The sequence below is a fragment of the Falco punctatus genome (genome assembly GCF_963210335.1).
Source record: "Falco punctatus genome assembly, chromosome: 1".
Taxonomy (NCBI): domain Eukaryota; kingdom Metazoa; phylum Chordata; class Aves; order Falconiformes; family Falconidae; genus Falco; species Falco punctatus.
In genome coordinates, this window is record NC_137580.1 from 32,840,983 (window position 1) to 32,856,814 (window position 15,832).

At 39.4% G+C, this 15,832-nt stretch overlaps 1 protein-coding gene across 1 annotated transcript in view; it reads right to left on the reverse strand.

The window, feature by feature from the left end:
* Positions 1-9,346, reverse strand: part of LOC308071081 (cytosolic beta-glucosidase-like) — a gene marked incomplete at its 5' end in the record, with an annotated part of 48,378 nt that extends 39,032 nt beyond the window's left edge. The window contains 8 exon segments of the mRNA XM_080405986.1: positions 2-66; positions 762-887; positions 890-900; positions 902-1,137; positions 1,233-1,288; positions 1,331-1,467; positions 6,964-7,299; positions 9,339-9,346. Coding sequence (XP_080262112.1) covers positions 2-66; positions 762-887; positions 890-900; positions 902-1,137; positions 1,233-1,288; positions 1,331-1,467; positions 6,964-7,299; positions 9,339-9,346 — 975 coding nt within the window.
* Positions 9,347-15,832: the final 6,486 nt, after the last annotated feature.

The window sequence follows — 15,832 nt, forward strand, 5'->3', positions numbered from 1 at the left end:
ATTGATTGTCATCAAGTAGAGCAGGGTCACTTTGGGAAAACCCGTTCTCAGTTATGTAAATTATAGCTTATATGTATCCTAGAATAAGAGAGCAGAAGTTTTATCCAGAACAGATGTAAGAAAGCCCATAATATCAGATGCATTACCCTCTATCTTTTCTAAGCTACAAACTAAAACTAGTTTCCATCAAATTGCACTGACCCTATTAACTTAATTTTCCATGAGCTGACCTTTTATGACTAACAATGGAAAAGCAAAACTGTGCAAATATCCATGAAGACAGTGAAATGACTTATTTTAATGAGAAGACTAAAATATCTTTCCTGCATTAGCATCTGCTCATTATCACTGCTCCTTAACCCCTTGGTACTGGCAGTCACCACATGTCCCATTGCCAGGAGTAGGTGCATGCCAGGAAAGCCTTACTGCTGGCACCAGAAAGATCATTTCTGGAGTTCAAAAGATGATGTAACACTGGTGTGTCATTTCAAACTGTAAAATAGCTATCAAGTACAAAGGCAATAGGAAAACACTAAGGCTTCTACTCTTTATAGCCAGCATGCAAAAATTAAATTAAGAAACCCAAGGTGACTTGTTTATTTATATCCTGTACAATTTCTTATGCCATCCAGATGGGCTCCTCAAAAACCAACAGATCAGCAGTACTACTCATTGGATTCTCACATCCCCTTATTGGCCAGCTAACACAGGTAAAATGGTCCTATAATCCTTAGGTCATTCCTTGACATAACACAGAAGTCAGTGTAAATCCCATGGTACTATAGCCAGCCATAAACTCTCGGTTGTAACAGGCCAAGAAGGATCCATTACTTGCTCAGCTTCACAGTCCGTTGAAACACTTAGTCTCTTGCCTGCATTTACTTGCTCTTAAGTTTAACAGTTCAAAGCAAAAAAGTCAGCAGCACCCATGACCATAATTTTTTCCTCTTTGGTGAACTCTAGAAGTCTTGATGATAAGTAACCCTGCTTTGAATGTATTGCAGCAATGGGGGACTTCATGATGGCCAGATATTCATAATCAATAAATATTGTCCTGATGAACCCATCTAAGGTAAAGGACAGGTACGCTTTAGCCACTTTTTGATCTGCTACAGAATTCACAGAGGTTCTACCAATCTAAGTTCAGAGCTATAGACTCAACTCCACGTTATTTTATCCAAATATCTTCTTGTAACTGTGTCAGGCTTTAGCATGAGCTTTTATTATATTACAAGCTGCCTTGCAAGCTCTGGTACCAATGCTGGGGCTATACCTTTTTCACAACCACCTATAGCAACAACATAAGGCTCATTAATAGTGATCACTCAGCCTTCAAATGTTCTGAAGCAATACTCTGCATGAATATCAAAGGTTGCAATAATCTTTTCAGATCTCCAGCCTCCTTCACCTTCTAAGAACTGAGGTAAGTCGAAGGGATACAGGGAGCAGGATGCCATTTCCCCAGTTATTTATGATTTTGCTGTAATAACTGACTCCTGAAAATATTAAAAGAAACAAAAAAGGGTTAACTTAACTACTTTATTACATTTTAACACATGAGGAAGCCTCACTGCACATTTTCTCTGTTATGAGATGCAAATATTTCCTCTCAACTGCATGCTGACTACTGTTACAAGACCCCAGAGTTGGCGAAAATGCTCAGCACACAAAATCTTCCAACCAGGCACATAAAACGAAATGAGGATGCAAATTTTCAAAATACATCAGTGGACAGCGCTTCCCCAGGAGAAAAATAATTCTGATGGGTGCTGGTCACATGAAGATATAATCCTTTCATTTAAATGCCTGAATGGCAGCCTGGCTGCATGTACAAGATGCAAGCATGTTGGAAAAGCCTGACACTTGACAGCCTTACAGGTAGATTTGTTCTAATGAAAGCATTTCCTTACTTGAGAACTGTGTAATTTAAAAAGTTTAGTGCCACACTCAGCAAGGTAACTAAGTTGATCTTTTATGTTTTGAAGTTGGTTAACTGGGTGAGCTGTTTCCTCTAGACTGTTCCATTCTCCATCACTGCCTGTGCCAGGATAAGACAGACAAGATACCATCAATGCATTCAATATTTTGCAACGGTGTGAATTCAACAGCTCCCTCATTAGATCTATATGGCATTTAAGTTCTACTAGACATTTAGCTGTACTAGATTTTAGATGGAGTTTAGAGCACTGGTCTCTTTAGCCACCAACTTGAAGGACTCGGCAATAACTTATCCAAGAAACCCTCTTCCTATTATGCTACCACGACTGCAGGCTGCTCTGTCCCTCTAACTGCAAGAAGGAATTGGCTCACCTCTCCAAAAGCTCATGACTTCCAACCTTTCTTGTCCCCCCTTGGTAAGACAGAGATCAACTTTAATTTCCTGGATGGGTTGTTAAAGCTGGCCAGTACTAGGGATGTATATCTAGAGGTTAAGGAATTCACTTTTTGTTAAGATTTAGCAGTGGCTGACATGAATATGTCTCCTAAAGGACTATTTTTATGCTTCTGAGAGGTCACTGCAAGTTTAAATATCAGGATACCTTAAGCTCTCATATAGGCATTTTTAATTTTGCTTTTGTTCTGAACACAGCTACATTGCTTGTAAGCCTTTTGAAAACACTAGATATTGCAGAACGCTCATAAGCCCTAGTTCAAAGAGTATCAATTAGCTTGCTCTTTTACTTGAACTATCTGGTTTAGTGTAGTAATTGGAAAAGGCCAACGGCGGCCTTGAATTATTATTTGTTAAGCTAAGAGGCTGCAGCCAGGAATAGGTTTCCATCATGCTGGTGGAATGTAGCAGTCAGTCAGCCTTTGCTTCAGAGACTTGGGCTAAATATACCAAAATGTTTAAGAACCTTAGAAAGCTAAAATTCATAAAAATTTTCATGGGTCTTAGACTACCACATATCCCAATATATGTGCTTATGAAATGTCATGCTGGTTTTGGCTGGGATGGAGTTAATTTTTTCCACAGTAGCTAGTATGGGTCTATGTTTCAAATTTGCGCTGAAAACAGTTTTGATAACACAGAGATGTTTCGTTCCTGCTGAGCAGCGCTGACCCAGAGCCGAGGCCGTGTCTGCCCCTCACCCCCCAGCAGCGAGCAGGCTGGGGGGCACCAGCAGCTGGGAGGGGGCACGGCCGGGACAGCTGACCCCGGCTGGCCAAAGGGACATTCCGTACCGTATGGCGCCATGCTCAGCGGGTAGAGCTGGGGAAGGAGGAGGAAGGGGGCACGTTGGGTGTGATGGTGTTTGCCTTCCCCAGTCACGGTTACCCGTGCTGGAGCCCTGCTCTCCTGGGGGTGGCTGTGCCTGCCCACTGGTGGGGAGGGGGAATGAATCCCTTGTTCTACTTTGCTTGCGTGTGCAGCTTTTGCTTTACCTGTTAAACTGTCTTCATCTCAACCCACAAGTTCTCTCACTTTTACTTTTCTGATTCTCTCCCCCATCCCACCAGTAAGCAAGTGGCTGTGCAGTGTTTAGTTGCTGGCTGGGGTTAAACCACAACAGATGTCTACCCCAAGGCCTTGTTGGACTGAAACCCAGAACAGAGGAAGGTCTAAAGAAGTTGAAAACACAGCAGAAAGGAGGAGGAGGAGGAAGACTAAGTTACAAATGTTAATAAAACATATGCTTAGGAGGTTATGGATGGTTTAGATTATTATTGTTAAGAGTTTCTGAACCAGAGATTCTGTTTAATCCAAAGCAGAAAGCTTTTTCATTATTAAATATGTCTATACTATATTGTACTATACATTCCCTGATATTTTCAGGTAGAGCTTACTGTGTATTGATATTTAAAAATGCCAACACAGAACCCCATAATACCTTCTTAAAAGGACAGTATTGGACTTCAAATTATCCTAATTTCAAATCACTGCTCATAAGAAATTCCATCAAATGGCTTTTTAAAGCAACATTTACTGCAGCAATCAATGATGAACCCCAGATTTAGACAGTGCCTTCTCCTAAACAAACAGGTGCATGCACATCCTGCAGCACAGCAAGACTCAGTAAGTTTGTTCACAAAGTAATTCACAATAAATCTCACATGTAGTTTCCTTTTCCTTCCGAATGCAGCACCAGGAAATTAAATTAAATTCTGAGGAGATAAGTGCCTATGCCTGAGAATGCACCCATGTAAAAAAGGAAGGAATACACCAGAATTCTAAATTTTGAAAGGCAAATTCTTGCAATTTGCAAGAGCAATTAGGAGAAAATACAGTTTGTTACCATTTCTTTTGAACAGAGACCTATTTGACTTCAGTGGTACTGGGTGTGTTTTAACTGGTGGGACCACAAGGTTTACTACATAAGCTTAAACTGGGAAAAAATAAATCCTTTGCTGGTACAGAATCCTGTTCTACCATATTGAAAGTAATGCTTGCCCAGAAGACACTAGCATTCCTCATTCTAATTTTCAGATTATAAATTACTTAGCACAGTTTCTAAGATTCAAGTGCAACCAGTTATCATTCATTTTTTACATCTCAATTAAACACCAATATTGGAAAAGATTTATGCTTTGTATTAGAAAATGGAAAGAAATAGAATTACATCCCTGAAAAATGTAAATGTGAAGTCAAATTTCCAGATTGTCTCATACCTTCCAGAGCAGTCCAATTCAGTTTCTATGGCTGTGGGTCAGCTAGAAGCAGAAATACAGAAGAAAATGTTCTTGTGGGTCAGCTAGAAGCAGAAATACAGAAGAAAATGTTCTTTTGAGAAGGTGTATATATAAGGGTTTTGTGGAGACAGCCCAACATTTTGGGATTCCAGAATTAAGAGGCATTTTGTCAGTAGAAAGTGAAGGGTTCTCTTCTCCTTTCTGCTGTCTTCTCTCCCCATCCTGATTCCCCACCTTCATGCTGAAGCGAGGCACATCACGCCCCCAGCCTCAACCCCCCCATGAGTGCTGCTTCTGCCTCCCTCCACACTGATACCTAGTGTTTATCAGCTAACTTGCTCTGCTCAGGGCGCCTTCTAGGGTAAAAATAGTAGTACAAAAATACTCTAAACCCAAAGTTGGTGTCATTTTTAACCGAAAACCTGACACGTCTTAGGAACGATACCCCTACAGCATTGCTGCTTTAAAAGACCCTACCCCCACAGAGTTAGAAGGGTTTTAAAGGTTTTCAAATGTCCTATGACTTAGCTGTGAAATTGGTAGTGAATCAGTTGGTGTGAATGATATTATTTGAAAGGACATTGCTCTAAGCTTTCTAATTCTTCACATGCTCTTTGTAAAAATGTTTATATAGAAGATGATGGCCTTTCCATGCTATGCAGTTACAATTGCTTCAACAGATCACTGCACAAGAGAAGTGAACTCCTGCCTAATGAAAGCTGGCCTACTTGGAGTTCCTCCAATGCCCTTTCGTTAAATGTAAAGTTCATAATATTAATCAGGCAACTGCTTATACTGGGGATCAAGTGAACATTTTCTGAAATTACAGCTGAGTTTTGTCAAAATGTTAGCTTTCCTTACCAAGTGCATTTGGAATGTCTGTTTGCTGTCTCCCATGCTGATGTCTAAATAACAAAGCTCATTCAGTAGGCAGCTCTGTGGGGTTGTACACTGCCCAAAGCCCCAGCTGAAGGAATATCAGTACAGGAAAGAAACCACAAGGACTCAGCCAAATTTAAATTCAACACACCACAAAAAGAGTTCCTAGGGAAGGGTAAGCTGTGCCAGTGAAAGTGGGCCACATATTGTAAATTTTAGTGGCAAAGGAAAGGCTTCCATTCAAGCCTCTCTGGGATGCTGGCACGGTTTCTTCAGTCATGCTCTGCAGGGGAAAATGGCTGGTTGGTCTGTTTACAGCAGATTCACCAGCCCCCCTTTTTGAATTCTTGAAACAAAGGCTCCTCCACTCTCTGGTGAAAGCAGTAATCTGCAGGATGCAGAGGACAGTCTGCTGTCTATTGAACAGCCAAACTCTACATGACCAAAATTCTGCAGAAAAATATTGCTTCTGCTGGTATCTTCCTAGTACAGATCAGGATAACCTGAAGAGCATTTTCTAAGAAATCCTCTCCCTTTGTAGCCTTCCATCTTTGCAATCTTCAAACCAGGGGAGGAAAAGAATTGCCAAGGCAAACACTGCCCTAGAAGTGTAAAGATACAGTTCTTCTTGGTAGAACTGTGATTCAGGAGAGTAGGAGGTGGAATTAAGATTCAGAGGTTCATCCAAATCTACTTTGCTTTTTTTCTCCTCAGAACATTATCCTCCCAGCCAACTACTTTGATTCTCCCACCCTTTCTGGTTCAGCTTCAGCTGCTTTTATTCTTCATGATTCTCTTTATTTCTTCCTTCTTCCATTTCCTGCCTTCTGCAGGCAAAGCTGCCATTTCCTATCTTTTCCAAATGAGTGACCTTAATCTTTCCCCCAGTCCATACCAACGGAATTAAAATAAACAAATCAGAAGAGTAACAAATTTTATGTCTGACTTCCAGCAATCTGACCAGCCTGATTATGTGCTGTATCCCTTTTCACTTCCACACTGTTTGCTAAGACTGTGAAAGCTCTTCAAAGTCTTGTGTTTGTCACAGAACTAAGCAGAATTCCTAGCTGAGTCTGAAGAATCCTCTCTAAATGGCTAAAGAAAATATCTGGGAAATGTCCCTCAGTGCAAAATAGTCGATGCAAAGTTCAGTACATCAGAGTATACTGATAAGCTATCTAAACACATTTGCCAAATAAGATACTCGTCTATTGCAAGCCATCCAAAAATATTCTCATGGCTAGGATCCCTGTAAATATAAACATTCTGATGAAGCAAAATTATATAGAGTTACAATTAAAAAAACTGGAGTAAGCAAAAAGATACATAGGAAATGTATCCCAAAAGAATGTGCTATCCAAGGGGATCTAGAATATTAATTAGTAAGTTGTTGCAAACCTATAAAAAATCATCCCATAATTACTCTGAAAAAAGTTGCAATTTCAAAGCTACACTGCAGAATAGCATACTGGATTAATTATGCCAGACTGCAGCAATAACCTTGAATTAAAGCTGCAACCTTCTATTTTTAAGAAACAATTGCCTTTCTGGTTGATGAAACCTGTCGTCCCATCAGGTAACAGACGTGACCAGGAAAGAGAAAAGCGATAATGAGTCAATCCAAGCTGTTTGATACATTTCAAATCTTCCTCCCACAGAGTGTAGCTGCCACAAGCTACATCACCAGTCTGGTTCATGAAAACTCGATCTCCTCCCTGATGGGTGAATGTGTCCCAGACATTAGGGCCCTTTCCATCTGCATTCCAGCCTTCTGCTTGAAAAACAAAACTTGGTCATTACACTTTTGACATCAAAAGACATATGTTGAATGTAAATATTTATCACAAAGTAGGCATAGAACCCTGAAAATACTATGAGCAAAATGAGCAGTATTCCCTCCCCGCTTCTTCTATAATTTAAAGTAACAAGGAAGTTTCAAGCATTAGTATGAATTTGCATTAGGCTTTGCATTTATTCATATTTTTGCTTGCTGGTAATTATTTGAAAATCCCGTTTTAAAAAGCATTCAGAGTTCTGACACTCTTCATACTTCCTTAGCCAAAAATCAGATGTTTGCAACTCTTGAGATATTACAGGTTTTCACAAAGGGTACTTTCTAATGCAACCTCCATCCATAAATGTAAAAGATCAGTCCATATCAAAGAAAGCCTTTAGGGTATGAGAAATACATCCAACAAATAGGCACTTATGGCTTTCTGGATGTCCTTTGAAAATCCTGACAGTCTGTTAAAAAGAAAGGAATGCCATTATGAGCCATGGCCCTAGGCATACACAAGCTGAATTAATAACACAGCTCTGCAAAACTTCTGCTTTTTGCTTAGCCAAACGTTCACAGAAATGTATTTTGAATACTCAAAACCCCTGCACCATTTTCTACACTTTCATAGTTTTGGGAAATTTATTTGCAATTTAAAAATTGAGATGGATGGATTACCTTTAAAATACTCAAAATTTAACTGTTGTTTGAGATTACACAGTATTAACATCACCCAGTATTAGAAAACAAATAAATGCACCTTTCTTCATCACAAGCTGCTTTGTCTTTCCAGAGCAATGTTGTAGCTGAGGCAAACATTTCATTTTAATGTGGAGAGTTCTGTAAACTTACACCCCTGCAAAGTGTGATTTTACCATAGCATTACGGATAACCCCAAAATGGCCAACTTCATTTACCAGCAAGGTTTTTCAGAGTCCCAGTGAATGTTCTGTTCCAGGGTTACACTTTAAAAACTAAAATGACATTGTATGTTAAAATCATGTATAAATTAAATATCAGTTGGGTTATAAGATTAATAACTATATAATAGCTACATATCAATCCTCAATAAAAGTGTTTTAATAATCAATTAGTACCATAGAAATTAGAGATGGAGGAGAACTATTAGGAGGTCATTGAGTCCATCCCCTGCCAACGCAAGATTGCTCCCTTAAGTATATTCAGTACTTAATACACATCTGTCTTATTAAATCTAAGTTTAATGCAAGGTTAAGCATATTGAAGACACTTAATTTAAAGCATTACTAAAATCTGTAATATCACTTCTATAACCTAGCCTTTCAAAGATCGTTGTCACATTTCATGTTCTTTACAGAATTTTATTGCAGCACACGAACACCAATACATCTACATTTGGTTGTTCAGTAAATTAAACTCTTATAAGGGACAACCTTCAAAGCAGGTCAGATTTTAGATCCAGACAGTTTGATTTTCTCTTAGTCTCAGATTTTGTCACAGACTTTGTGCTCCGCCTGTATGTTCCTCAGAAAAATACAGTACTGAAAGTTTTCTATATCCTGCTTCTGATTTCAAGTATGCCTGCTGAAACAGTCATTTTAGAGGAGTGCAGGAAACAACAAATAACAGTAATTCTTTGGTGGTACCTAGAATTTAGAAGCCTTTAAGAGCAGGCTTCCTTCACCATACTGATATGATATAGCTCTTTTTTCCGTACAGTGGGAGTGAAGGGAAGCCAAGAGCTGCCATATGGGTAGCTAACACACCTTCATTTAAGAATCAGCAGCTAGAGCAGATGCTGAACGATTTCTTTTTTGTCTGCCTTCCTCCAGCAAAGGAGGTGGGAGGGAGGAGGAGAAGCATTAGATTTTCAGCAGAGTATGGCAGTGCTAGTCCAGCAGTCATTAGTCACTCACTGTAAAGCCCTGACTGGGTCTGTAGCAAACAGCCCCACTTACAAGCATTCCTCATGCACTCTGAAGAGCCCCTCCATACAGTGTAGAGTATCTGAGCTAGCTAAATAAAGAGTGTAGGAAGCAATCTAGCCAAAGCAACAGAAAGCTGCACATACGCCGACATATCCTGCTGAGCCACAATTAGTCTACACAGAGCTCTGCTCGGCTTAAATGAACCAAGCCTGCACCTCTAAGCTTGCTGAGGAACCTCCGCACTGCACAGCACTTCATAGTGCAGACATACCCACAGCGTTAGCGAGGTTTGGGGCCAGTAAAGAACAGTGATGAGGAACTCACCTTACATTTTGAACACATACGTGAGACAGGCACCAAATCATCACATAACATGTCACCAAATGATTAATATAAATTATGATGAAACATGATGCATGTTCCCCGTTCTCTGCAAATATTACAATGGAATAAGATAGAATTTTTCCATTTAAGTGAAGCTAGTGAAGCAGGAATATTACTCACCAGAGTATTTAAGTTTTCATGTACGTTTCCAAGTTAGCTTTTCTTCTAATTCAGCTGTGCTTTCACCTTTTAGACTGAGATTTTCTTGGCCTGGTCTCTGCCCAAAAGGTGAAATTTTGTTTGAATTAATGCAGTTCAACTATTTGGCATATGAAAGAAGTGAAGAAAACCACTTTTACCATTATGAGAATTTTTTGAAACTTCTCCCTCTCTCTCTCTCTCAAAAAAAAAAAAAAAAAAAAAAAAAAAATCAAGCAGAGAGTTGAAATTTAGCAGAGAGTTGAAATTTAGCATAGAAATGGCCCTCAGTAAGAAGAAGTGCTTTTGAGTGTTCTGGTGCAAATTGATTTTGATTTGACTGAGTCATGAACCTTTGAAATCTGCACTTTGAGCATGCAGAGTACAATTGGTATGATTTTTTAGCACTTTGAAATATACAGAGTGGAGAATGTTGTGCTGTGCATAAATACATAGCTGACAGTAAAAAATAAAGTAGCCTGTCAGCCCTTGCCTCATCCACTGTGTATCTTGTGATATGTGCAGCAACTGAGTTTGGACTCTACAAGAACTATTGCTTCAATCATGCTGCCTCTAAGTCGGAAGCTGCACAGCTTCCAAAGCTTTCAGAAGGAGGAATTCCCTGTTGAGTTTCTTACTTCTGTGGGAAAAGGGTCATTTGAGTAGTGTCTAGACCACATTATAGATTTTTTTTTTAACATTTCTCCCACTCAGAAGCCTTAGGAAAGCTCATTAAAAATACATTAAGAGAACATTAAAGTTGCACATCTAGCCACTCAAAAGGCAAGAAATTATAATGTCATTCTATATGCACACACAATTCACATTTTAAAAATCAGTTAGTAGAGCTATGCGCATTGCAGGATTCGAGTTAGAATCTGGCCCAGAATATTGATTCCCCAGGAACAGCGAGCTGTTCAGTCTATTAGGTGAAGCTAACTGAGCTTGTTAAAAGGTACCAAGCATGGGCAAGTACTCTCGCTTTCAGCAATAACCAAGAACTAAAGGCTACATCCTCAAAGACAATTTTAGATCTACAACTCCCATTTAGGTACTGAAATCAATGGGAGTTAAGTGCCTGTATGCTGCAGGGTATAATATGGGAAAATCAGATCTATATGTATTTTAAAGGTCTCTAAACACGTTTATGAAGGGATAAATTTGGGGGGAGTTACGGTTACAGCTGTCCCTGTACCTTAAAGGTTTACATTCACTAATCTGCCACATATTTTCATATCGTGCTGGGCAAATCACTTTATCAGTACCTCCATTAAGTGGGAAACATGATACATATAGCTGGGGGAGGGTCTCCACAAACCCAACTGTGAATCTCTCGGTTGACCATTTTTCATATTCTTTGGAGATGAACTCCTAACTGAGGACCGATTGTGAATATCAACCTCTGATGAGGTAGTTCTCCCATCCAGTTCTGGAATAGCTGATAGTAATCTACTTAAATTAGGTCTAGGGAAAGGAAATACTCAAGAACTATTTGGAAAATTACTTAAATCTGTGTGGTTTTTTTTTTTTTCTCCCGCTCTCAACAGCTAGTGAAAGGTTCCTCTTTCACTTCAATTACCTAGCCATATTTTTGAGCTTTGAAACATCTTTTACCCTCTTCTTACTGCTCAGACCAGAACTGATGTTTAAACATAAGTGCTACATGGATTTGCATCAGATGTAGCATCTACATAACAAGGCAGAGATCAAACACTCTCCTTCCTGGATCCAGAGTTTTCATTCACTTAAAACTTCCTTAACGCTTTGGCAGCTAAAAGTTGACACCTTCAATTTGATATGCTGCTGTGGCTGCACCCCAAGCAAATCCAACTGGAAAAGCAATATCCTTTGGCACCGCTGCAGGGGACAGGCGAATACACAGCATTACGCGATGTTGTGGAGATGTGGGCTTCATTTGCAGACACCACTTTCTGGCTCAATCACTCTTCCACATGTTACAAGCAGATTCTATAGCGAAGACAAAAATAAACCCTGTGCAGCTTCACAGACTGAGGGGCAAGCTGTGCACTTTGCATATCTCAGGATTAAAGTGGGGAGATTCAGTCAGCTGACAGCGAAAGTGGAAAAGGCGGCAGTGGAAAAGCCTGGGGTGGTCATGGTAAAATGGCTCCACCTACTAAAAGCGTTAGTACACAGAACAGATCCCTGTTCCCCTTCACTTCTCTCTCACCTCCTGCCTCCCAGCCAAAGGGCTTTGTTGACCTTGATATAAATCCTTTAGCCATCAGGCAAAGAGTCATTTCCACCCCTTCCAGTAAGCTTCAAACACCAGCAGCACCTCTTGTTTTCTGGCATCAAATTTACATTTTTACTCTCCCACCACCAAAACTTGCCTGCAATAGGTGAGCAAGGATGTTTTAGCCACTACGTGTTTAGCAGTGGAAACCAACGAGTAGGAGAGGAAGATTTGTATGGGAGTACAGACAGAACTGCCGTCTTTCACCTTCTTTAAAATCCCATGGATGCTCATTTCTTCTAAAGCAGCAATGACAACCTTGTGGCATGCTATGCCAGAATCAGCATCTGCAGAGCAGCCCTTAGGTCTCTTCCCCTACCTTCTGTCAATGCTGTTACTGCTCTCCTGTCAGCAGGCTGAGGAGGGAGCAGCAGCAGGAGGACGAGTCAGGGTAAGGCTCTTACGAGCCGGATGGGCTGGAAGTAGTTCACCGTCCCTTCCCAGGAAACTGAAACACCTGGCACACTAGATGGCACTACTGCGATTTTTGCCCCCCCCCCCCTTCTTTTTTATTTACAGGAGTTTTTTCCCCATTTATTCTAATACTATACCCACGCGCCTCTGCCAAGGTCAGTATCTGCACATATTGGACGCTGGCAACAATGTATGACCCCTACTAATTTTTCTTCTTCTTTACTCCCCTTGCACCTTTTTGATTTTGAAATCTTTCTAGGTGAGGACCTACTCCTGCAAAGCATTATACACATAAGTGATATTTTCTTTGACAATTAAAGTAAGACAAACCTTAACACACAGAGAAAAGCCACTAATGCAGTGCATGCACATACTTTTGCCAGAAATACATCCAATGAAGAAAGTCAACTTAGGGGAAAAAAAAAATCCTTTGTAGAGATGCAGAGAAGCTGACTTAATTCCAAAGTGCACATTGCAGAACCAGACAGTGCAGATGTAATGCAAAATAAACCAGCTTTTCACAGCAGGTATGCATTTCCTCAAGTGTCTTTCAAAGGAAAGGTAAAAGCCCCTTGAATACAAAGGAACAAAGGGGGAAACGAGGCACAACATACCGACTTGTTCCAAAAACACGTGCTGATGCATGGTCTAGGCAAACATACATATCCTTTACATGTTTTATACAGATGTCCAAAACTTGATACAATGAACTAGTTAATGTTCTCTGGTTGAAGCAGCCTCTTCAGGCTTTCATTTGCAAGAAGGTAAGCATTGGACAGCTAACAGTAAAACTCATCAGGGACACCTTAAATCATGATTAATAGGTGTTAATGAACCAGAGTAATAATGCATATTTTTTACATCATTAAATGTTATTGGTAGGTACCTTTGAAAATGTAAGTGACATTAAATCTTTTCCCAGAAAATCATACAATTCAATTTCACAAGAGATATAATAAATATGTAACTCAATAATAGGGGAAGAGGGGCAGACAGGAGATAGTAGCAATAAAAACCCAATAAAAAGTTTTATAAAAATGCTTAACCATAAAAACAAGGCTAAAAATTGTCACTGCTGATTCCCTAGCAGGAATCAACAGAGACAGAGATGGGTTTTAGGAGAGATTGAGTGGGAGGAAAATATTCCATACGCAGTCTGGGGAAGAGTGAACAAAATTTGCCTCAGAGGTTAAGGCAGATTCACAGTAATGAGATAGCAGGCTATGCCAGATAAGTGGGCAGATACTGAAAGTTGCAGAGCTTTCAAATTCAGAGAAGCTGCATTTATAACAACTAATCTCAAACTCTTCTGGCAATCCAATTTCTAGATTTGTGACCCCACTTCTGGTTGCATTTCTGGACTCATGAACCCACTCCTTGTTGCAGTATCAGACTTGCAATGAAATTTCTATTAGACCCACTACATGTCATGGCCCCTAGAATGCACCCACTTTCTTACTCAGATAATTTTTCCTACATCTAACAGAAAACCTGACCCCAACCTGAATTTCAGTATTGCACTGTCCAATTGTTTTGTTCAACACATATAAATAAAAAATTGTAGGAGATCTCAGTTCTACCTAGAGGCAAATTTTTTCCAGACGGTTTTAGGTTTTTTCATTTGCACTGACAGTCTATATGCCACTAAATGAGCTCAAGCCAAGTATTCCTAGGAAAAATCAAACAGTTCCTGGATATCCAAATGTATCTGGACAAAGATATTTTTGGCAAGTCAATAAAGTCCACGAGTAATTGGCCCTGATGCTAAGGGTTGGCAACCTGACTTTATAAAATGCTATGTATTTTAAGGTGAAGAATGAACAGGCTTTGGTGTTGGACCCTGAAAGCATGTGGGATTAATTATTATCAGAGGAATTGCACCTTGTCAAAATTAGTTTTTCCTAAGTGAATGGATGCTTCCTAATGACATATTATAAATATGTTTAATAGTATTTACTAAGGAATTTAGAAATTAAACATTGAAGGCATTGTGAAAATTAAAACCTCCTCCTGAAATTTTACACTGTGGAGGAACAGAAGAAGGATATAGCTGCTTTGCAAGCAAGACTGTACATCTCTGAAACAGCCAAAGATAGAAGTTCACATATTCTGTGAGTTGTCTGTAATTACTACTCATAAATTTAGCTTCTCTCCCTGGCAACATAATGGAACAGCTATTGAGAAAACAAATTTACTAAAACGCTTTGAAGTCTGCCAGACAAACTTGATTTTTTAACAGTAATACAAAATTAATGAATAGAGAGCAGAAGCTATACTGTCACATGTCTGAATTTTAGCAGTGTAATGTTTTCTTTAGGATATTTTAGCACTGAGCTTAAGGTGTTCTAAATTAAGTTATGGAGACAGTTTTCACCTTATACTGTGGCTGCAGTAGAGGACCCCTAATTTTGATCCCCTGAACTGAGCCTTAATTAGAAGCCTCTGCTGGATTGTTGATTAGCCTTTCTTCTCACATCTCCAGTGTGTCAAAATTCTGTTCCCAAACTTAAATCAAATTGGAAATGAACTATCATGTTGACTGAACGAAGGGCGATGACAAACAATGAAGGGTAATGATAAACAATAACTTTGAAGGGAGGCATTTAGTGCAGTACACAAAGATTAGTATTACTTCTGATCTCATTTAATAGCTTCAATAATGAGCTAGAAGAGGGAGTAAATGGTACATTAATGAAATCTGCAGATCTATTAAACTAGGAGGAGCTGAGCACACTGCTGAAGATGGAGAAATAATACAAGGGGTCACGGGAAGATTAGAAACATGGGCAGAATATTGCAATGAGATTTAGTTTAGAAAACAGAAGAAAAATATTTGGGTAAAAAAATCAACAGATGGTAACAGGTAGAAATCTGGAGAGCTGTAATGCTGGAACAGATTTAAAATTAAGAACATCAGGAAAACTAGGCAAGAATCTGTAACTGAGCAGCAGAGAAAAACAGTGAAATTTGGGCAAAACTACTAAAGAATAAGCAAAGAAGTAATGACTCATCTTAAAGCAGCTGTGCAACCATCAGTTCTCTTCTTCATTTAGGCATCGGTAAAACAGACTATCAGTCAGATGGTTAGACATTTTGAAGCTATGAAATTTTTTCCTGGAAGAAAACGTAAAAGTATGCCATCCTTTTAACAAACCGAGTGTTGTCCTTCATGAAGTGAATGACATAACAGTGAGCCACTGGCTAAAAGACTGTAAAAGAGCATGAGACTGAAGAAATAAAATATTTTCCTACTGCTTCTGGTAATTGCATCATGCAGCTTGAATTTTTTGATATTGCTGAGGAAACTGCTGATAAAATGCCAGCCACTATAAGCTTTCCAATACCAGATATATGTGCACAGTATCTTGGAGAGCTAAAGCTAGTTGTGAGCAAGTTAATTCCAGTTAGGGAGCTCATGCAAATTAATCTTGCTGGGAATAACTC